At 29.4% G+C, this 23,221-nt stretch overlaps 3 protein-coding genes across 4 annotated transcripts; 2 read left to right on the top strand and 1 right to left on the bottom strand.

The window, feature by feature from the left end:
* LOC112734421 (granule-bound starch synthase 1, chloroplastic/amyloplastic) lies at window positions 1–6,764 on the top strand. 2 transcript variants are annotated; one of them, XM_025783730.2, is made up of 14 exons: window positions 1–307; window positions 1,229–1,605; window positions 1,930–2,010; window positions 2,110–2,208; window positions 2,299–2,388; window positions 2,788–2,851; window positions 2,937–3,037; window positions 3,131–3,240; window positions 3,445–3,688; window positions 3,789–3,965; window positions 4,694–4,885; window positions 4,993–5,079; window positions 5,928–6,056; window positions 6,362–6,764. In XM_025783730.2, exons 2-14 carry the CDS (start codon window positions 1,255–1,257, stop codon window positions 6,476–6,478), a joined length of 1,842 nt encoding a protein of 613 aa, XP_025639515.1. In that variant the 5' UTR covers window positions 1–307; window positions 1,229–1,254; the 3' UTR covers window positions 6,479–6,764. The 2 variants fall into 2 exon arrangements, with proteins under 2 accessions (XP_025639515.1, XP_072061864.1); XM_072205763.1 differs by having other exon boundaries at window positions 167–307; window positions 1,229–1,483.
* A 287-nt stretch (window positions 6,765–7,051) lies between these two features.
* On the bottom strand, window positions 7,052–11,206 carry LOC112720892 (uncharacterized). The gene is made up of 7 exons (XM_072205762.1): window positions 10,805–11,206; window positions 9,980–10,165; window positions 8,980–9,115; window positions 8,463–8,580; window positions 8,263–8,299; window positions 7,510–7,777; window positions 7,052–7,351 (listed from the first exon to the last, which is right to left on the bottom strand). Exons 2-7 carry the CDS (start codon window positions 10,163–10,165, stop codon window positions 7,266–7,268), a joined length of 831 nt encoding a protein of 276 aa, XP_072061863.1. The 5' UTR covers window positions 10,805–11,206; the 3' UTR covers window positions 7,052–7,265.
* Window positions 11,207–20,422: 9,216 nt separating this feature from the next.
* On the top strand, window positions 20,423–21,378 carry LOC112734410 (uncharacterized). Its single transcript, XM_025783718.3, has one exon. It carries the CDS (start codon window positions 20,634–20,636, stop codon window positions 21,249–21,251), a length of 618 nt encoding a protein of 205 aa, XP_025639503.1. The 5' UTR covers window positions 20,423–20,633; the 3' UTR covers window positions 21,252–21,378.
* The last annotated feature ends 1,843 nt before the right edge of the window (window positions 21,379–23,221 follow it).

Here is a 23,221-nt window from a genome sequence, read left to right as displayed (position 1 = left end):
TTTTCTTTTTTCTTTCAAAATGATGTAAGCCTCTAGTAATATTTGAGGCGTCAAAAGCAATGGAGTACACCAGAATTATTCTAAGGTTGCCACGTGGAATATAGAAGCATGTCACTGTACTAAGAAGTACACTATAAATAATGTTGCAGCCTCATGTGAATCGTTTAGAAGCAATAAAATATACAATATAATATTAATTAATAATTGTTCTGCGTTAATGGTGGAAACTTCAGGTTAGTCCTTGAAGCTGAGTTCAACTACCTCTATCTTCTGCTTCCCTCAAATCCTCTTTGTGCTTCATAATCTGGTTAGTGCTAACTTCCAATTCCATGTTTGAGTATTATTGTATGTTCAAGTTCTGTTAATGAGCAATGTTCATTCAATTGAACAGAGTTTTATGAGGAACAAATGGTTCCTCAATTAGCTTCCATTCTTGAATATCTAATAGCTAAGAACTTTGAAATCATGACAACTTAGTGAAGATTTAGTAGTACTACACAGTAATTTGAGTTCAGAGATAATGAAATAGTGTTGAGATTTTGGGAAGATGGCTAGCATTGCTTTCATGTAATGATTAGAAATATTTACATGTAATGATTAGCATTGAATGTGTGCTTTAAAAGCATTTTTGACCTGAGATTATCTTAAACAACTTAAACAACATGAACAACCACCAATTAAATAAAAACACACTATACCTCCAAATTATCCATCTAAATTTTAATATTAAAATAATCATCCGGATACCTAGTGAAATGAACATCCGATATATCTATTGTTCACATTGTTTAGTATTTTCATTGTCTACCTATATTTTTCCATTATGAAAAATTAATAAAAATAAAGAAATAAAAAATAAAAAGAAGTTGTGTTCCTTTGTTAGTATTTCTATCCTCTTCTTATTAGGATAGACACAAATACACTAATTCAGTGTCTCTATCCATGTCTTATCTGTCAAATATAATTTTGTGTGTCAGTCTCTGTCTTAGTTTTCGTCCCTGTAAACAAACGCAGCAGAGCCCTCAAAACAAGCAATGGGCTCGGATTGCTTGTAAAAATGGAGTCAAGCCAGTAAAATCACAACTCGTTTAGAAGCAGGTCAATTTGGCTTGGCTCATATAACTCGCGAGCTAAAAGGGTTTTAGTCAAGCGTACACGGGTTGGCTCGTCTAGCCTGTCTTTTTGTGATACTCATTCTAATTTTGATGGAATCTTTGATGTCCTTCAGATTCTTGAGAATCAAGGGAATTAAAGATGGCAACAATGATGACTGCTTCAAGCAACTTAGTCTCAAGAAGTTCATCATATGTTTCCCATGGACCAATTTTCTCATGTGAGTCTAAAGTGTCACCCATGGAACTAAAGCACACCAACAATCATAATGGACTAAGAGTCTTGAACCATGTGGATGAGATTCTGAACAGAACCCAAATTAAAGTTAGTGCAGCAAAATCAAAGAGGAAGGGACTTCAAAGCAAGAGAGGTAAGCCTAAAGGTGTCATCATATGTGGAATGACTTTGATCTTTGTGGGAACTGAGGTTGCTCCTTGGAGCAAAACCGGCGGCTTAGGCGATGTAATCGGAGGTCTGCCACCAGCATTGGCAGTAAGCTTGTTGTTTTTAGTCACTTGAATTATGTTCCGTTGGTCATTGTAGTCTTATTATTATACTTCGTTGATGTGTCACGTGAAATGACATGTGGTCTGACCATGTTATTTAACTTGATACATCAACTGATCTATAATGACGAGACCAGAATGACCAATGAATCTCATTTGGAAATATTCGAGGATTAAGATGAATCGTGATTACAAAGTCAATAACCAAAGTAAAAGCTTTAATTCTTTCCTATAACATTAGCTTTTTGCACTGATTGGCATGTTTGGGGTTCAATGAGTGCAAGACTACCTCTAATTAATCCTTGTCTAGGCTAATGGACATCGAGTTATGACAATTGCGCCGCGATATGATCAGTACAAAGATGCATGGGATACAAGTATTCAAGTTGAGGTATACACTCCTAGAATTGAAAATATGATGAAGAATCATGTTTTTCACCAAGTTTGTGTTCTTTCTATGTCTAAATGCATTATGATTTTCTTATTACAGGTAAAAATTGGAGACAGAACAGAAAAGGTTCGGTTCTTCCATTGCTATAAAAGAGGAGTTGATCGTGTCTTTGTCGATCACCCTATGTTTCTTGAGAAGGTTGCAAAATATTCCTTGATTTTTTTTCCCCTATACTCTTCTCTGAATATGTTGGGAAATTCAAGAACTTATTAAGGACTAAATTTGAAGGTTTGGGGCAAAACCGGAACCAAACTTTATGGACCTTATGCAGGGGAAGATTACCAAGACAATGAACTACGTTTTAGCTTGTTCTGCCAGGTACTTCTATATCTCTTTTCTGACAAAAAAAATAAACACTAGAGACTAAGGGTCCGTTCAGATTTGAAAGTCATAATTTCGTCGCAAAATGTATGGATCTTTGTATGAAAGGACTAATCTGTCACCCGTTTTAAAACGTTAGGGACGAAATTAACATTATTAAACTTTATCCTACATACTTTTAATTTGGGATGAGATTGAAAAAGATACACATTATTTGCCATGGAAAATCTACTCTTTGTCTCAATTTTTATCAGTTGTAGGCAGTTTATAAGTGTAACAAGGCTACCTTACATGAAGGATTAATTACATTAATCTAATGTCTCTGTATCTAAATCTGAATTCAAATGTCTTAGTTTAATTTATGTTCCTACTTTTCCCATATTTTCAATGTTGTAGGCAGCATTGGAAGCACCAAGGGTTCTGAATCTTAAGAGCAATAAATACTTTTCTGGGTCATACGGTAAGAATTAAGTTCTTAATCAATCAGCATAAGATCCTTAATTATGATGTTTTGTTTTATTTATTTTATTTTATATTTTACGTAGGCGAAGATGTCATTTTTATCGCCAATGATTGGCACACGGCCCTTCTCGCTTGCTACCTGAAATCCATGTACCAATCAAGAGGAATCTATAAGAATGCAAAAGTAAAGTCTAAATAACATTGGTTAATTAGTTACTTAATACTTAATTATGCATTGATAATCAACTCATTTTCAGTGAATGCTACAATTTATCAGGTCATTTTTTGTATCCACAACATTGCTTACCAAGGAAGATTCGCGTTCGAAGACTTCTCGCTTCTCAATCTCCCTGACCAATTTAAAAGCTCATTTGACTTCATTGATGGGTATGATTAATGATTGGTAATTACGCGCACGAAAATGTTTTCATGTAAAGATGATAGTTGAAAATTATTAAATAGTTTCATATATTTGACTAAATTACTTAACATAATACGTGTCAACACCTTAGAAATCTTCAAATAGTTATGAGTTGTTACCATCGTATCCAATTACAAATTCTAACTACTTATATTGATCTAATCATGCAGACATGTTAAACCAGTAATAGGAAGGAAAATTAATTGGATGAAAGCTGCAATCATAGAATCATCCATGGTGTTAACTGTTAGTCCATACTATGCTAAAGAACTAGTCTCAGGTCCTGACAAAGGAGTTGAATTGGACAACATCCTTCGCCGAACCGGCATCATTGGAATTGTCAACGGCATGGATGTGCAGGAGTGGAATCCGTCAACCGACAAATATATTGCTGTCCGATACGACACTTCAACGGTAATAACTGGAAATAGTTGTGTTTAAACTCTGTTATGTATGGATCATAAGAAGATTGTCTAAAGATATGAAAAATCCTTTACAAAGTCTTGTAATTTAGGTGTTGGAAGCAAAATATATTTTGAAAGAAGCTCTCCAAGCTGAAGTTGGATTGCCAATAGATAGAAACATTCCTCTCATTGGATTCATTGGTAGGCTTGAAGAACAAAAAGGTTCTGATATTCTTGTAGCTGCTATTCCCCAATTGACTGAGGAGAATGTTCAGATAGTAGCCCTTGTAAGTTTTTTTCTTTTTTTATTCTTTTATTTAAAAAAAAATCAATTTGACATAATATGCATCCCTTTTTCATTGATACTTCTGATTAGGTAAACTATACTTTTTCTCCCTAATATTTGCGAATTTTTTTTAAAATATTCCTAATATGTAGTTGCATTTAATTTTTCCCTGAACGTCTTCGATTTTGTGTCAAAACTGCCCCAAGACGTTAACTCAATGTAAAATGTTAGGGACAAAACTAAAAATTTTTAGGGATAATTTTTGACACAAATCCAAAATATTAGAGACAAAACTGAACGAATTGAAAAGGTTAAGGACAAAATTAAATGAAATTAAACATTAGTAATATTTTTGAAAAAAGTCACAAATGTTAGGGGAAAAGAATTATATTTTACCCTTTAGATTATTGTTTTTCATGCTAACTTTCAAAAATTTTGTACCTGAATAAGTTTTGATCCTATTACTCCCATAAAGATATTTTCATATAAAGATAATAGCTAAAAGTTATTAAATAGTTTTGACATGTTTGACTAAACTACTTAACATAACATGTATCAACATCTTAACTTTTATCTTCGCATGAAGATATCTTCATGTGAATAATAAGCACCCTATAATTACTTCTTTAACTTTATATGTTATACAAAAAATCGTATTATATCTTGTAATATTACCGTATCTCCGTATCCGTATGGTGTATTAGTGTTCTTCCTATATTGCCTTATTAGGGAACAGGAAAGAAACAAATGGAGAAACAGCTTCAACAACTTGAAACATTATACCCAGACAAGGCCAGAGGAGTTGCAAAATTCAATGTTCCTTTAGCTCATATGATCATTGCTGGTGCTGATTTTCTACTGGTTCCTAGCAGATTTGAGCCTTGTGGTCTTATTCAACTACAAGCTATGCGCTATGGAACTGTATGATTAAATTAAATTTTACTTGCTATGATATTTATTAATCTAATCATTAAGGTAATATGTATATATATTTATTAAACTTTGTATTATTTTTCATTATATGCTAGGTGCCTATTGTTGCCTCAACTGGTGGATTAGTTGACACAGTTCAAGAAGGTTTCACAGGATTTCAGATGGGTCCCTTCAATGTTGAGGTAACACCTTTTATCATTTCATAATGTGAAAATTTCCCATGGTAGCTTTGGTTGCATTTGGTAGCAGAGACACAGGATTCAAATTAAATATAGAGACTATACGATACAATAATGTATTTACTATATATTTAGAGTTAGAGACAATATCTTAGGATAGGAAATTTAAGATGCATGTAGTTTGTATTTTCAGCTTTTGTTTATTTATTTTCAGAATTTTATGAAGAAAAAAATAAATAAAAATACGAGATGAAAATAAAAGACAGAACTTTATTGTTTTCACAATTTAAGGTGCATTTTGTTCCTAATTTTCAGTCTATATAAAAAACTGGCCTCTAGACAATGCAACATACATGGACAGAAACATATATAACTTCTCTATGTTATTTTTGTTTCTTATCTTCTTTTTTCTATATCCAATGAATTAGTTTCTAAGTGTAATTTTAGAGTCTGTTTACTCTCAGTATTATTTATAGAATTTCATGGAAGAAAAAAGTGAAAACAATAAAATATTTTTTTCCATATTTTTCCTTCACAAAATTTTAAATAGAAGACTAAATTACAAGTCCTTGAGTACTAGCACAAACTATTATTATTATTATTAGAGAAAGTACATGGAATCAATTTTTAGTTATTTAATATTAGTTAATTTTTTTTAATTCTAAAACTTTTATTTTTCGAAGGATTTAGGGTTTAAAATTTATAATTTAGTATTTAAGATTAAAGATTTATAGTTTAGGATCTAGAATTTAAAATATAAGCAAAATAATTTTAAAAAAATTAACTGATATTATCTAAAAAATATTGGTTTCCTAATATTCCTCTGCCAAATTTTGAGTGCTTTGTTTTAGTGTGAAGCTGTGGATCCTTCGGATGTAAATGCAATTGCCAAAACCGTTAAAAGGGCTCTTGCGGTGTATGGGACTGGAGCTTTTACAGAAATTATCAAGAATTGCATGGCTCAAGATCTTTCATGGAAGGTGACTAATCAAAATAATAACCAAAATAAAGCATCTATCTATATAAATAATACAAATTTAACACGGTCATATTTAAGTATACACTCGTAACAGAACAAGACCAAACCAACTTCAGTCGACTTATATGTTGGTTTGGCTTGTTCAATTACGAGTTCTATCTAGTATTTATTTTTATAAAAGAGCAAATCTAAATTTGAGATATTCTATTTTTTTTAATTATAATTTTTTTTATTAGAGACAATCTAAGCTATATTTTTGACCTCGACATGATATTTTATTTTATTTATTTTTTTGGGGGATTTTAGGGTCCTGCTAAGAAGTGGGAGGAAGTACTTTTAAGTTTGGGAGTTCCTGGCAATGAACCTGGAATTGATGGAGAAGAAATTGCTCCACAAGCAAAGGAGAATGTTGCAGCTCCATAATTTATAAGAACATCAACAAGGATATATGAGGAAAAATTCACCTACTCTATCTATATATATAGCCTGAGTTTGATGAATTATATATACTCCTCCTTCCATTTTTGGAGTTTAATTTTATTAATTTCAAATTAATTAGCGGCGTTTATCCATCATATAATCTACATATTAAAAGTGCTTATTTTAATTTTTTTTTTCAAAAAGTAGGACTATATGTATCATTGGATGCTACTATACTTACCCCTTTATAATAACTTTTAGTAATTAACAATTTGAAATTATCCATTAATTATTGGGTATTATTGGGATAAGGTCAGTTAGTGGCATGCGCAACATAACAATATTAATTCTCATATAAAATAATATACATTTTTCTATTCCTTGAGCAATTAACTCTTCCAAGTTGAATCATTCTTGGAATCATTCCCTTGATTGATATATATGTTTCTGATAATAATAATAATAATAATAAGGGGGAAACTCAAGTGCAGTCGACTTCACGTGAAGTTGATAGCTGAGAGCCGTTAGATGAATTTTAGTAATGAAATTTTGACTAAATTTTCATCTAACGGCTCTCAACTATCAAATTCACATGAAGTCGACTGCACCTGAGTTTTCACATAATAATAATCTATGTCCCTGCTCTTTTTTTATGAATCATATCACCAAGTATTCAAGTATATATCACTATTATCAACCCTTTCTTGTCCTTGAACCCTTCTTTGATCTTCATAATTATTTTCAAGACATAATTTCTCTATCCATATGGAGATTAAGTTGATGATGAATTTTAGATAGAAGAAGTTCTTTTGGGTCTTGAAGCACTTGCACCTTTTCTTGTTGCCACTTCTGTTTTTTTAATAGCAGTTCTTGTCCCTGTTACATTTAATAATAGAAATAGCCAATGTCAATTATTAAAGCCAGATATTTCAAAATTTTCAATATTAAAATTCAAAATCAATTTTATTTTTATACAGAAATTTTAAAAAATAATAATCATAATATACACATAAAAGATCAAAATATTTTTTCACCTGAATTAGTAATTGGTGGTGTTGGCATTGAAGGAGGAAAAGTCAAGATACCAGGTGAGCCATATGGTCTTCTAGGGGGTAAAACTGGAATTTGCATCATTTGTGGATATTGAACCCTAAAACCATGACCTTGATGACTATGATATCTATGTGCATATTGAGCATTCAAAGGGTAAATATTAGGGATAAACCCTAATGGCCCTATTGCCCCATTATTGGAAGGGTAGTAAGGTGAGAATTGTTGACCTCCATAGATAGCATAACAATTCTAAAAAAAAAAAAAAACAAACAAAAAATCAAAAGAAATAAATCTGCCCAATATATATAAGGCATAGTCAATAATTAATATGCACCAAATAAAGAATTGTAATTTATATTTATAAGGTTTATTTTTTATGGACTCACAATATAAAATATTTTACACAATTATTTAATTATATTCGTTCTTTTAAATGATTATTCACATTGTCAACATAAAAAATAATTATTTCTGGTGATATGACGATATAAAAATTAGATGTATGTGTAAATCTATTTTATATCGACAGTGCATCAAAATTAATTTTTTTTAAATCTTAAATTATAAACCAAACTAGTGACATGCATGTCAATATACTATAAAATATTAGAGTAAAAAATATGAAAAAATAGGAGTGGAAAAAGAAAAAGGAATTTTGGACAAAATTTTTCGAGAAGATTAGTATTTTTTTTTCTATTATATATTTAAGCATCCACTTGCACATGAATACTTACCATAGGGACCATTGTTTCTTGTGAGTATCCATTATATCTGGTAATAGATGATATTAAAAAAAAGCCAAATTAATAATGAAAATATAGACAATATAGGAAGAAGGCAAAATATTAACCTGTAAAACTAATCATTATTATTAATATTATTATTATATTAAAAAAAGAGTACACATTGCCTGGTGCTTTTATATATATGTTACCTATAAGTTGGATAAGGAATTCTGAATTGTTCATTAGGTTGATGGAAAAATGTTGATGAAGGAACAAAATGATGATGAGAAGGTGAAGCCAATATTCCAGCCACTGGTTTAAACCTTTCTGCATCAAATTGAAGATTAGAAGTTAATTTCATTGTTATTGTTATTAGTCATATATCCCTGAAAATTAATTTAAATAATTAATATTTAATTGATATTTAATTGATAAATGATAAACAATGTTAAAGGTTGCAATAGATTACCCCTTAGAATGAGATAAATAAATTAAATTGATGGAAAGGACTCAAAATGAAGAAAAGAAAGGTATGTCATTATATTGAAAAAGAAAGAGTAAGATTTTTTGTTCTTGTTTTTATTTGAAGTGTTATTTATTTTTAAAATATTGTGAAAATAAAATGAAACAATTATTTTTTTCACAAAATTAAAACAGAAAAGAAAAAAGAGAAACACAAAGCAAATAATAAGGTTGAAAAAAAAAAGAATGGAAGGAAATTGAGACCATGTTGAGGAGTTTGTGATGAGTGTTTCTTGTTTGCAGCAGTTGATGCAATATTACAATTTGCCCTTCTCCCATCAATTATTGGAGATGGATTTTGGCATGCTTTCTTTGCTGCCTCTGGATCCTTGAATGTGACCTATTGCAAAAACAGAGAATTACCAAATAATAATAATAATAATAATAATAATAATAATAATAATAATAATAATAATAATAATAATAATAATTGTTGACTATATGATCATATGCCAAATGAAATTAACTAGTAAAGCAAATATATATACCATATAAAGAAGATATATGTGAGGATTTAAAATAGAAGGTTAAATGGGCAATTTTTAATTAGTTTTACATTGTTTAAAAGTTTGTGATAATTAAAAGTTTCATATTGTATATATATATTTTTAATTAGATCGATCTCTATACTTCACATATTTGATATTTCTATTAATCAAAATCCTGTATTATTTAATTACTTTTTTTAAAAACAAATTTATAGTGTAGGAGCTTGGATCATAAAAATTTTAAATGAGAGAGAATCAGTTGAAAAAAGTTTGTAAAATATAAACAATTAAATAGTAATATTTGAATTAATAAAAGAGTAAATCAAATTGGTCCTAAGAAATTTTAGATGAGACATTTGGTTCCTAACAAATTTTTATTTATTAGAAATCTTTTCAAAAATTTTCTCGTCAAATAATTTGGTCATCCAAATTAAAAAAGATCACTATAAAATAAATTAATCTTCTTTTAAAATGACAAAAAAAACCAATTTATCTAAGAAAAATCATTTTAAGAATTTATAAAAAAAATAAAAATTTATTAAAAATCAAATTGTCTGATTCAAAATTTTAGAAAAACCAATTTGAGTGTTTTTATTCTTAATCAAACCTGTTTTTTTTAATTAATTTATAAAATATAATAAATTATAAAATTTAAAAATATAAAAATCTAATTGCAAATTGCGCAAAACCCTTTAAATAGGAGAAAGTAATCTTACAAAGCCATAACCCTTGGACCTTCCAGTGTTCTTGTCTGTTATGACAACAGCCTCTATAATATCTCCAAATTGCTCAAAATATCTTCTCAGTGTCTCCTTTTGAGTCTCCCAAGCCAACCCTCCAACAAATATTTTGTTAGAACTTGAATCATTGTGTTTCCTTGTATTGTTGTTACAATCCACCATCTGGAATAATTTTTTTTTCTTTTAATTTTTGGGAGATATGATGCACGTGATTAATAATACACAGCAAGAAAATTAAACAAAAGGCTTAAAAAAAATTAAAAGTAATATAAGGTCCAAACAGTAATTTAAAATAAAAAATTAGCAAAATTGAATTAGGCGGCAAGAAAAATCTACAAATAAAATTATCATAAAATTATTTATTTTAAAAATTTAAATTAATAAAAATGTGCATTAGTTGATTCATGAAATAATTTTTGGTTTGACGGATTTGTGTAATTTTTGCTCCTCTCGACTTAATATAGTGATTTGTCCAAAAAAAAAAAAAAACAACCCATGAATAATTATATGTATAACTGAAACAAGAAATAATAAAAAATGAAAGTAAGCTTAAACTAAATGCAATTTCCTTCATCATTCTCAGAAACTCATTGGCTTCATCATTTTTCTTTTTTGAGTTCATATTAGAAAGGATGAGAATAAAAGGGAAGAAAGAAACTAAAATATGAGCTGAGGCATCATATATAATAAAATCTCTAACTAACACAAATCAATTGCAACACAAAGGAGAAAAGAGAACATAATAATACAACATATATAAAAATAAAATAAAATAATAAAAAAAATTGTAAAGGACCAAACCTTTTCTTCTATAACACCACTTTCTGTGTGCTATAATAATTTATGCTGTTTTTTTATAGGAGCACTAGACATATTTATCTTGTGCTAAAAAATTCATGTTCCTCTATTCAACTTTCTTCTCCCAAATATGCATGTATCTTCAAAATACTTGATCCATTTGAAGTTGTTGTAGAACTTGAGGAGATAATGATGATGATAATAATCCTTTTCTATATACCAAAAATAATATCCTTTTCTTTAATGTGTATGTGTTCCCTCTTTACTCTTCTTTTCCTTTGCAAATTTATTTCTTTGTGTGTAGTTCTTTCTTCAGCCACTTTTTTTCCAGAAGGTGGTGAAAATGAAAATATGGGGTCATGACAGGATAAATTTCTATTTCTGAGAGTATTACAGAGAATCAAATTATTATAATCATATTAAAACAGGCTATTTTTTCTATTTTTTTTTCCAGAAAAAAAAATACTTTTTGAAAAATCAATATAGGGATCTTTAATTTCTAAGTTAATAGCGAATTTCTCACTTTTCGCTGTCACTTTCTTTATTTAATCACTTTTCATAATTAGATCATAGATATGTTTAGAAAAAAAAATTTCATTTTTATTTATTAGAAATTTGGGTTCATAAAATGTTTTATAATAATAATAATAATAATAATAAAGAAAAGAGTTTTGAGGGAATATAAGAACTTATTATTCAAATATTCATAGAGTTATATATTTGGCCTCATTATACATTTCAAAATATGTCCTTAACTTGAGATTGCAATTTGCAAGTAGTTTTATTTCAATTTTGCTTATGTCAAATTTGAACATTCTAAAATGAAAAGAAACTACAGAATTTAAGTTCATTCAAGTCTCTATCATTGTAATTGGCCATTAATCAATGTGAAGTGAATAATCCTTGTTTTAATTTTGAAACTAATTTAATCTAGTAAACTTGTTAGGGGATAATGAAAATCGGTTAAAAAAAATTGCACATCTAAATATTCAAAATATTTATGTTCAATTTCCGAAAAGTACATATCAAAATTTATATCAACTGATTATTAACTATATGTTTTTAATTGTTTCTTAGATTTATTGCTTTTGAAAACTAGAATGTGTCGTCACTAAACTATGATCATAATTAATTGATTAGTTCATGCAGAAATTAAAATGTAGTGATAGAACCCATAGGAAGTACACCTTTTAATTTAAAGTGTGCTATAGTAGTTATATTTGTATAACAACCAACTTAGGTTGGTCGAGTGCTCAACTCACTTGTTTATTTAAGCAAGTATCAGGGGTTTGAATCCCGCCTTGTGCATGCAGTAACCCATTGACCAACAGCAGACCTTTAAATGGAGGTTTGATCTACGACAAATTAGTCATTGACCTGTTAAGTTGGGGATACGTGGACAACCAAAAAAAAGTTATATTTGTATAACGCCTTTCAATCCATTTCATCATTTATGGAGAAAGTTAATCCTAAAGTTGTGAATCTAAAATAAAGGGTCAAAGTTTGTTTCTTGTTGTGCTAGGGCTATAAAGAATAAAGGCATTTCATTTGAAATTATTTTAGTTTTTTTTTTCTTTATTATATTAGAATAGACTACATCATTATATGATTAACACCCCGTTTCAAAATGTAATCAAGTATCACCGAAAGTTGTAGGGCTATCTAGATATAACTCAATGCCATAGGGGAAAAAAGTGAGAAACTAAGAAAGAGAAAAGAAGAGTTTACAGCCATATATGGCTAGTAATAAGTTGTTTTGATATATTATTAGGGTTCACATTTTAGAATTTAGGGCAGGGGTTACTGTTGAAATTTTTGTCGGAAAAATTTGATAAGTGCAAGATCATAAGTGGAATATATTTGACGACCATTATTTTACAAAATTTTTTACCGTAATATTTCAGTTAGATTTTTCCACGCAAATCTTACAATATAATGTAAGTGTTGAGCCAATTTGAAAAAAAATTTGTACCAGAATTTGTGTTGATTTTAGCGACAGATTGTAATATCCAACGATAAATAATTGAATGTTTATATTTTTGTTGTGATTATCGGATTTTCTCATTAAAATGGTAAATAGACAGATAACAGTTGTATATTTGGTGGTAAAACCTTTTAAATATATCTTCATAAGCAAGAAAAAAAATATTCTGCTTCAACAACTCTAAATAATAGAGGATTTATCCATTTTGGTCCTCAAAAAATTTCGAATCAGATACTTTAGTTTTTAACTAAAATTAATTATTTGATTGATCTCTAACAATTAACTCCGTCAGTCTTTTAGGTCTTTTGCTTCGTCAGCTCTAACAGAGGATAAAATAGTCCCGACAACTCTAAAAGACAACATAGTCCTTGCATTGACCCTACTTTTAGAAATGACGTCGTTCTCCCCTAATTTTCATTGTATCTTGCATAACCCTAACAGTCTAACACTGCAACTTCAAGCTACATAATACACACTCGGCAACTTTAATGTTCACAAGAAAAAAATTCTCAATTTTTTCAACCAATTCATACTCAAAAAACTAATGACTATGTCTCTCAAGTATTTTGTCATCTTCGATGGATCACATGAATCTAGACAGCAAGTTCGATTTGTTAAAACCTTTCGTCGTCGCCATCTCTCTCCTCCTTTGCCCTATCATCTCCATAGTCACATTGTCCACTACTCCGATCGTTTCCTTCAGTTTCTTCTCTGCACTAATGTTCAGTAATTGCTTCAGTTTTTATATGATCAGCGACGACGACATTGCTCACTGTACTGATAGCTTGGATGCGAGGTCAAAGCTGTCTACCAGCTTGGACTTCGGGAGAGAAGGAATGGACCATTCCAAATGAGAATTTGCATATGATATTGAAGGAAAATCTTCTCATGATATCCTAATGTCCAATAATTTATATTGCTTGTCAGAGAGTGGAGAAAGATGTGTCCTTAGGGTAGTTGTGAAACTTGGTCTTGAGGATGTGGTGGATATTGTCAGGATTGGAGGTAATGCTATTATCGAAGACGTGGAGGTGGATGCTTTTAGTGGGTGAAGTGCGGAGGAAGTGGGTGTACCAATCACAGAGATATTTTTATCTTTTTTCCAACTCATGGCCAAATTTCATGTTGGAGAAAAAGATATATCACAATTCAGACCTTATTTATTCTTCTGAATCATATTGTTGTGCCTGTACTTATGTTCTTGATTGTATATATGGTTCTGAATCAAATATAATGATACAATGGTATTTTCTTTTACTTCATTTTAACCAAACGTTTAACAATCTCTTCTAAACTCATTAGGTTAATAGCTTGTTGCTAGGTTATTAGCATTAATTTTGGTTATGTAAATAAATATTGTGAAAATCCGAAAAAGATATATTGAAATTGATATGACCTTGTAATATGTGATGGGGAAAGTATACGAGAGAATTAATAAATTAATAGTAAATATTGCAAAACTGATTTATGAAAAATTGGGACTGTTCTGAATTTTAGTATGTAAATCAAATTTTTGAATACATGTCTTTTTGGGGCTTTTTAATAATTCTGAATTTAGGGGTTTGCTTTCAATTTTTCTAAAGTTTTCATGTGGATCAACATTTTTCTGGTGCTTTTTCAGTTCCATCTTTTTTACCCTGGTTAAACAAATTCCCACTATTATATTTTTCTTGCAGCTTCTGTTCTAAAAGCTGTGTTAAGGTACGGAAAAAAGCAGTTTGTCGTTGATGAGACTAGGCGTGATATTTACAATTGTCCAGTGCCTTCATGCAATGAACTACCAGTAAGAAGGCCTTTATTTCAGTCTCTACCCATGTAACTATTTTAAAGAAGTCCCTACCATCAAGTGAAATTAATGATTATGTTTCACCACTTGATTTGCTCCTCATTTTGCTGTTTTATGTGATATAGAATTTGGCAATTTTTGTTATATTTCACTACTTGATTTGCTCCTTATTGTGTTGTTTTATGTCTGTTTAATATTTTTATACAGCAACATAATGAAAAATAGAACAACTTCAAAGAGGAAAATGCTAGTAAAAAAGTATCAAGCTCATTTAGAAAGAGAAGAAAAGCATATTAAAGTTCTAATTATTGAGGATGATAGATCAAGGCCATTCCCAAATGATGGAGAAAATTTTCATATCTTCCTTAAGGAAGATTATGTTAGTGAACATGAAAATGACAATTTTGATGTGGAAGCAGAATAAGTTATGGAAGATGTTCATGTAGAAGGTGATGTCCTTTTGTTTGTTACTATTTGTTTTATATTTTCTGATTATCATTATTTGGTTTACGAATCCATATTTGATTCACAGCTTCCTTTTCTATATGAATAGTAACATGTGCATATACTTGTTTAATTTGGAAAGACTTCTATATGATTCACGGCTATCCCTTTCTATATGAATAGTGGCTGTTTTTTTATTTTAATTTGTACTATTTCTCAATTTTTTAATTTAGAAACACCAAAGGTTAAAAAGATTCGTGAAAAAACAAGATGCCTAAAAATTTATGTAAGAACTTGGAAAGAAAGGGAGGAAGTGACTTTTGATCGTGGAGTAGCCGTGGGGCCAACTCCTCAGAGAGTGAAGGAATTAACCAATTTTATTGTAACAATGAGAAGGAATAGTGATTTTATTACCTTGATGTACATTAATTAGAAAACTGTGCCTAGGCAAATCAAAAAACGCATATGGAAGTATATTAATGTAAGTTCCATTTATTTTTATGTTTATGCCATATGTTTATAATCTTTTTATTCATATGAGATGATGAAATCGATGTGTTTGTAGTCAAAGTTCATTCTTCCAAAATCCTCAAAGCTATGGGTGATGACGGATGTTCAAGGAGCATGGAAGCGATACAAGACAAGAATCAAGAAGAAACACTTTGAACCATAATTTATTGTAAGTTAGTCGATAATTTTCTTGTTTTAGTTGTTGTTTTATGGTTGTTTTGGTTGTTGTTTTAGTTGTTGTTTTATGGCTGTTTTATGGCTGTCATGATTACTGGTTTATTTACTACTTTATGGTTGTATTGTGGCTGTCGTGATTGCTATTTTATGGCTGTTTAATGGCTGTCATGGTGGCTGTCTTATGGCTGTCGTGGTTGCTGTTTTAGTTGCTACTATTGTTGTAACACTTGAATACACATGTTATTGTTAAGCTAATGTTTTGACTATATTTTTTTTTGTCCATTTAGATTTGACTGTGACTTTCTTATGGCTGGATGAAGTTTTCTAAAGAGATAAAGGCGACTCTTGGCACAATAGTGAAGCATAAAGTCTTTTTGGTTTCAAATGAAAAAACTAATTTCTTTTTTGTTCAATTTCATTATGAGAAAAATATGTATTTTGTTTACTTATGTTTATCATTTATTTGACTTGGTAACTTAACAAGTATGTTAATTGGTACTTGGAAGACCTTTCTATATATATGCAATATATTTTTATTAGCTCATTCTCTTCTTATATTGATTAAATTGAATTTAAATATTTAAATATTGTTCCTTTAAATTTTATATAAATATAATAAAGTTAAAAATATATTACTTTAGATATAGAAAAAGAGAACCTAAGAAAAACTCAATAAGGTGTTGCTTTAGGTATTAGAAAAAGACAACTATAAATAAATTTAGATAAGTGTTGCTTTAAGTCTATAAAAAGGCAGCTTAAAAAAATTTGGACAAGTGTTGTTTTAGGTATATGAAAAGGCAACTTAAAAAAAAATCTGGACAAGTGTTGCTTTATGTATTAGAAAATACAACTCATAAAAAGTGTTGACATAAAGTCTTATCTAAAACGTTGTCTTTGGGTACTCTAAGGCAACCCTTTTGTAGAGTTATTTTTTTTTGTAGAAAAGGCAACGTTTTTTGAAGGTTGCCATAAAAAGGGTTCCCTTTGATACATAAAAGCGTTGCCTTAGACTAAAAGTAACGGCCGTATAGCCAACCCCCAAAAAGCGTTGCGTTTTGTCAGAAAGTGTTGCCTTTGATCAAAGGCAACACTTTTTCGTATTATAGGCAACGTTTTCAAAGGGTTGCCTCAGCCCGAATTTGTTGTAGTGACACGTGCGACAATTACACCATGGCTTGATTTTGGAGATGAAAAGGAGGAAGGAAAAAATGGAAAAGAAGACTATGAAGGTAAAAAGGAAGAGTATGAACGTTAGGGTTATACAAGATACGATGAAAATTAGGAAAGAATAGCGTCGTTTCTGAATAAAGGAGCAAGGACCATTTTATCTCCTATTAGAGTTGTCATAGACTATTTTGTCTTCCATTAAAGTTGACGGAACAAAGGATCCAAGTGACTGACGAATTTAATTGTTATTAGAGATCAATCAAATAATTAATTTTAGTTAAGGACTAGAGTCTCTGATCTAAAATTTATTGGGGACTAAAATGGGTATATACTCTAAATAATTTTAATTTTGAAATGACTGAATGACATGCTTAATATATTCTTTAAATACTCCATCAATTATTGCTTGGATATGTGGTATTTTCTTGAATATTCAATATTCAAATCCAATACTCCTGTAGCAAAGAGTAAAAAACAATTTGAAGCTTCTTATAGATTTAAGTTGTGATCTTAGACGATGTTGTGAAGTATTTGTTGATGATCTTTCAAACTTCATAAGATTTCAATTCCAACAATGCACAACTTTGTTCTTGAATGTTAAACCAGTATTGGTGTATGAACTATATGTGCATAGAAGAACAGAGTTTCTAGCTAGGTTCAGTAACTTGTGAAAGAAGAAAGCATAATTCGCATTAGAAGATTGAGAATACATCACAAATTTTTGTGTAACAGAAAGTGGTTGCATACTATATAATGATAGAAAGTGTAACAGAAAGTAATAAAAAATAACTAATTCGAAAACTAACTATATCCAGCCACCCTTAACCTACTTAACAATATTTTGTGTTAAACGGGTGTAATTAAGCATAGGCTAATTTCATCGTGAGAAAGTACAGGGAACAAATTTTTCGTTAGTCAATATGAATCAATTTTAGAGTTTAGGTTTATAATTTAGAATTTAAAATTAAAATTTTATAATTTATAATCTAAAATTTAAAATAAATAAAATAATTTTTAAAAAATTAACCGATATTAACTAAAAAAAATTAACTCTCTAACATTACTTTTTTTTTATCATTTATAATATATGACAATTCACAAGTCATCACCGACATCGTTGCGTTGATTATTATTTGATAAAACAAATTAAATACTATTTCATACGCCATAAGATGCTTCTATTTTTTGACTTAATTACCGGAAAACAATATTATTGTTTTTATGTTCAACTCTCACCATCATTAGGATTCCATATCCCACCATACCTCCATGCATGACCCTACCCACCATCACCCTTCACCCTCACCAACCTTCCTCTTTGCAAACTAACCATGCACCATGAAATAATAATCAATAATGTATGTTTGTTGGATCAAATATGGTGAAAACTCAGGTGCAGTCGACTTCACGTGAAGTTGATAGTTGAGAGACGTTAGATAGTTTGACTAATTTGACTAAATTTTTATCTAATGGCTCTTAGTTATCAACTTCACGTAAAGTCGACTACACCTGAATTTCCACTGTAAAATATATATAACTAGCAATCTTGTGACTAGCTATCTTGTCCAATTATATATTTTAGGTTATGTTTATGTTTTGTCTCTGACATAAAAATATCTAGACAAAATATGAATAATTTTTTATTTTTATTTTCTAAAAGTATTTTTTTATTAGACTTATAGTAACATTTTATATTTACTGTTATTATATTTTTATCTCGAAAACACAATGTTAATCTTGACTAATTTAGGTGTTATGTACGTTTTAAAATCATTATAAACACTTCATTATATTTACAGTTTTTAAAAATTAATTTTAAAAATATTTAAAAAATACTTTTTAAAGTTATTTATATTTATTAAAATTAAAATAATTTAATATAATTTTATATATTAATAAATATTCAAATTTATTATTATATTATTGTTTATTTAAATTTTAAAAATTATTTTACTAAATATAATTATTATCGCTTATGTTTATTAGAAATTAGTTTTAATTTAATTTACCATTTATAAATGTTACAATTTTAAAAAATTATCTTTTAAAAATAAATTTTATAAATTACTTGAAAAAAATTAAATATTTAATCAAAGAATTTGGTTAAAACGAACAATGTTTACCAAATCAAAACCTCACTTTTTATGTGAATAAGTAATAGTTCAAATGGTATAGTCTTTTCATACTCAATTGAGATGTTGCGGCTTCGAATCTCCTATTTTTTTTGTTAAAAAAACCCCACTTTTTGTTTATTTTTTAAATATTGAAACCTTTTACTTTTTGCAACACCTCGCTCATCTTGTTTTTTTGACTGTCGGTGAAAAGTGGGTCCTCTTTCTAAAGCAAAGGTAAACAATGGATACAAGTACCCCGCCCCATGAATGAATAAGAAAACAAGTTCAGCATTATTAGCTTAATGAGACATGTTGACCGTGAATCATGATCCCCCTATATCATCGTTGACCAAAATCTGATTAATTTGTATCTTATAATTGCCTTCACAAAATAAAGGATGATCATAATGCATGCTATAAGACAAATGCTAAGATGCTCCCAATCAAGAAAAAAGGTCCTCTCAAATATTTTATTTATATCTTATTAGCACCTTAATATTAGATGCTAAGAATATAATAAAACAGAAGAAATATTTAAAAAATAATAAAATCAGCCTAAATTAATCTAAACTGGTCTATTTTATATTTATTAATTACTTCTAAAATAAATGTATAATATCAGATATAATAAATATATAATTTTAAATAATAAATATATAAATTATAAATATTAAATTTAATAAAATAATTTAAATTATTATCTCCTTAATAATAATGTAACAAAAATACAATAATAACTGAACAAAATAAATAATGACATGTTAGTTATAAATAACATACAATAACGTTCTGAAATCATTTAAAAAGATCTATAACTTATTAGGAGCTATTAATATTCAGAGTTAAGACATTATATATTATTATTTAGAAAATATTGAGACATCATAAAGAATCACATACACATATGAATAGTTAAAAAAATATTTTATCATTAGTAAAATTATTTAAAATTTTAAAAGTAATTATCTTAGTATTTAAACATAAAATTATTATAAGATACGAATAACGTAAATAACAAACTGCATTTCAAATCCTTAACGCATTCAAAATAAAAATTATATCTAATTAATTCAAAATTTGATTTTTAAAATTAAAATTAATTTTTTTAACCTATTATTTAAGTTATTCAAAAAAAATATTATTCCCTAATACTTTCTCTTATATCTAACAGATAAATGTAATGAAAATATATCATACTTTATCATACAATATCTAACAAAATTGCATCAAAAGCATATCTAAAAGATCTTAGTTATTTGACATCAATGATCTTCAAGCTAAGAATGTATAATAATTAACTCCTAAACAATGGTGCTAAAGAAACAATTGCCATAAATTACTTCCTTAATGATGCAAGTGGGGCCACCCCACTATAAAAGCCAACTTATTGTCACCATATACATCCAATTTCTTTCATATAAGTAATCTAGTTCTTGATCACAAAGAAGAAAAGTATTTGATCCCTTTTTGTGTCGGTTAGTCAAACAAGAAAGAAACCCTCAAGAAACCTCCTTCAATAGTTCAATTCCTTCTCTCCCTCACCATTCCAAATCCTTTATTTAATCAAAACCTCATCATATTAAGATCACATCAACAATATCCACCATCACAAAAAAAAAAAAAATTGATCTTCTCCCAAAAGAAAAAAAAATGGGGAATTGTGTGTTCAAAGGGTTGCAAAATGGTGTATTGGAGGACATGATGGTGAAAGTAGTGACCTCAAATGGTGGAATCATGGAACTATACTCTCCCATCACAGTTGAATGCATAACAAACGAGTTTCCGGGCCATGGCATTTTTCGTAGGTATCATAACATGATATCAGAACCTCTATCAAACAGCGAAGAACTCCATGGCGGCCAAATATACTACCTCCTACCTCTAAATCCAACATTATTATCTTCATCAAGCAAAAGGGTACCTATAACCGAAACCAATAATCCCAACATAACACCATATAGAATGTCCACGTGTGAAAAGAACACAAACCCTAACCCTAACAATAACAAGAACACATGGTGGGAACCTCATGAGGTTCTTCCTAGGTACAACAACACGGGTGTGTGGAAGGTGAAGCTTGTAATAAGCCCCGAGAAGCTGTCGGAGATTCTTGCACAAGATTCTAGGACCGAGGCGTTGATAGAGAGTGTGAGGACGGTGGCGAAGTGCGGCAGCGGCGTTGCGCCGTCGTCGATGATGACCAACTCCGATCAATGGAGCGTGTGTAGTAGCAGTTGTAAAGGTTCTACGTTTGGTGTGGATAGTTAAAATTTAGCTTTACCTTTTTCAGTTTTTTTTTATTTAATTATTGTTATTATTGTTTAATAACCCTAATTATTGTCTACTTTATTTGCTTCTGTAGATGATAAATATTAGCTTTTAATTTTTTTCTTCATTTCTTTTTTAGGTAAAAAAATTTTTGTTTGTGATATCTAAACATGTAGTGGTCTCTTATTATTAATTTAATTTTAAAAATATAAAAATATTTAATAACAAAAATATTAATAAAAAGTAGACTAAATTTATTTTATTTAATGTTTATTAATTATCGTTAAAATTAATAAATATTAAATAAAATAAATTCAGATTGTATTAACTGATTTTTTATGATTTTTTTAGTGTTACCATAAAAAATAATAATTCCCATTTCTTGTTCAATATAATTTCTTGGTGTAAACAAAACAAACTATCGTGTGCTCTGTTATTCACTTATTCGTATTTAATTCGAATATTGGTGAATCATAATTATATTTATCTAGTTATTTAATTTATTAGGTCTTATATGTTCAATAATGATCTCATTAATTATAAAGTATAAAAATTAAAAGACATAATCTTCACACGTTGCTGAATGATTGCGCAAAAGAAAAAAGAGTAATGGGTTTGCTCCGCAATCGTCTTGGGTGCAACCATTTTTTTTTCACAAAAGTGATAATAAGTTTAGTATCATAATATATATTATATATTATTATAAATTATTTAAACACGTATACTCATTCCTGAAAAGTAATACATTCTTTTTTGTAATAAATAATTTTTTATAACAGTACATTCTTTTATCATATTTTTTTAATATCTTATTGAATAAAACTTACATAAGTACAACTGTACAATATAATAAGTACGTCAATGCGTTATTTTTAATGACAAACAAGTTACTTAATTCTATCGATTACATCCAATCAAGAACTCTATATAAGCTTTTCTTATATCTTTGTCTGAGATATTTTGCTATTTTTTCAAATTGACAAAACATAGAGCGAGGAAATAAACAAACATTAGTAGACAAAACCAAAAAAAAAAAACATTAGCAGTGTTTAATAATTTTAAAAGGATTTTAGCAAGTTTTATGCTAAATAAACATAAAAATTCACTACTAGAAAATTAGTTATTACAGACGAAATTTTAGAGGAATTTTTTGTCGGAAAACAAAAAAAATGAATTAGCGTAAATTACAGACGGAAAAGAGAATCCATCGAAATTTTTTTTTTTCGTGGGAAATGGTTACAGACGGAAAATCTGTCTGTAACTAAATAAACAAAATACTGCGTTTTATTAAATTATTACAGACGGATTTTCGGTCTGTAATTTAAAATTTTCCGTCGAAAAATATTGATGTAAACCTAACTTAACCTAATGTCTCGAGCTTCATTCACAATTCACACATGTTCATTCACACTTCACACACGAGCTTCTTCCTCACGAGCTGCTTCTTCTCTGGTCGCACGAGCTTCTACCGCCGTTGCCGCCATTCGCATCGCACGATCTCTCTGTCATCCCTTGCGTCGCACGAGCTCCTTCCGCCGCCGCTCTCGTCGCTTCTCCTCCCTTGGTCGCCATCGTTGCAGAGCTCCCTTCGCCGCTCTCGTCGCGTCTGCTCCCTTTATCGCCGTCGTCACATAGCTCTCTCCGCCGCCGCTCTTGTCGCGTTTGCTCCCTTAGTGAATTTCAGGTATAATCTGATTTTGTGATTTTAATGCTTAGGGCTCAATTTTTCTGTGTCAATTTTAGGTTTATCAATTTTTCTTCACAATTTCTATCTTCTTGTTGCTGTTAATGCTGATTGAGCTTGTTGTAGGTTTATCAATTATTTTACTATCAGCGAAGAAAGAGATTTTTTTGTCAGTCATGTCTGCAGCGATTCGTGAAAAACTCAGCCCAACTCAGTGGAAACTCGGTGGTTGTTGTTGAATGGCGAAGCTTGATTCGAAGCTCGGAATGATAGTTGACTCTGTTGG

The sequence above is a fragment of the Arachis hypogaea genome, chromosome 2, assembly GCF_003086295.3.
Source record: "Arachis hypogaea cultivar Tifrunner chromosome 2, arahy.Tifrunner.gnm2.J5K5, whole genome shotgun sequence".
In the NCBI taxonomy this organism is placed as follows: domain Eukaryota; kingdom Viridiplantae; phylum Streptophyta; class Magnoliopsida; order Fabales; family Fabaceae; genus Arachis; species Arachis hypogaea.
This window is presented reverse-complemented; position numbering and strand designations above follow the sequence as displayed.

Coding starts and splice junctions, on each gene's coding strand:
- LOC112734421 (XM_025783730.2), top strand. CDS start 1,255: ATGGCAACAATGATGACTGCTTCAAGCAACTTAGTCTCAAGAAGTTCA. Junction 2,389..2,787: donor GTTTTAGCTTGTTCTGCCAG/GTACTTCTATAT, acceptor TCAATGTTGTAG/GCAGCATTGGAAGCACCAAG. Junction 3,241..3,444: donor TCATTTGACTTCATTGATGG/GTATGATTAATG, acceptor CTAATCATGCAG/ACATGTTAAACCAGTAATAG.
- LOC112720892 (XM_072205762.1), bottom strand. CDS start 10,165: ATGGTGGATTGTAACAACAATACAAGGAAACACAATGATTCAAGTTCT. Junction 8,581..8,979: donor ATCACAAACTCCTCAACATG/GTCTCAATTTCC, acceptor AATTTGATGCAG/AAAGGTTTAAACCAGTGGCT. Junction 7,352..7,509: donor ACCACCAATTACTAATTCAG/GTGAAAAAATAT, acceptor TAAATGTAACAG/GGACAAGAACTGCTATTAAA.
- LOC112734410 (XM_025783718.3), top strand. CDS start 20,634: ATGGGGAATTGTGTGTTCAAAGGGTTGCAAAATGGTGTATTGGAGGAC.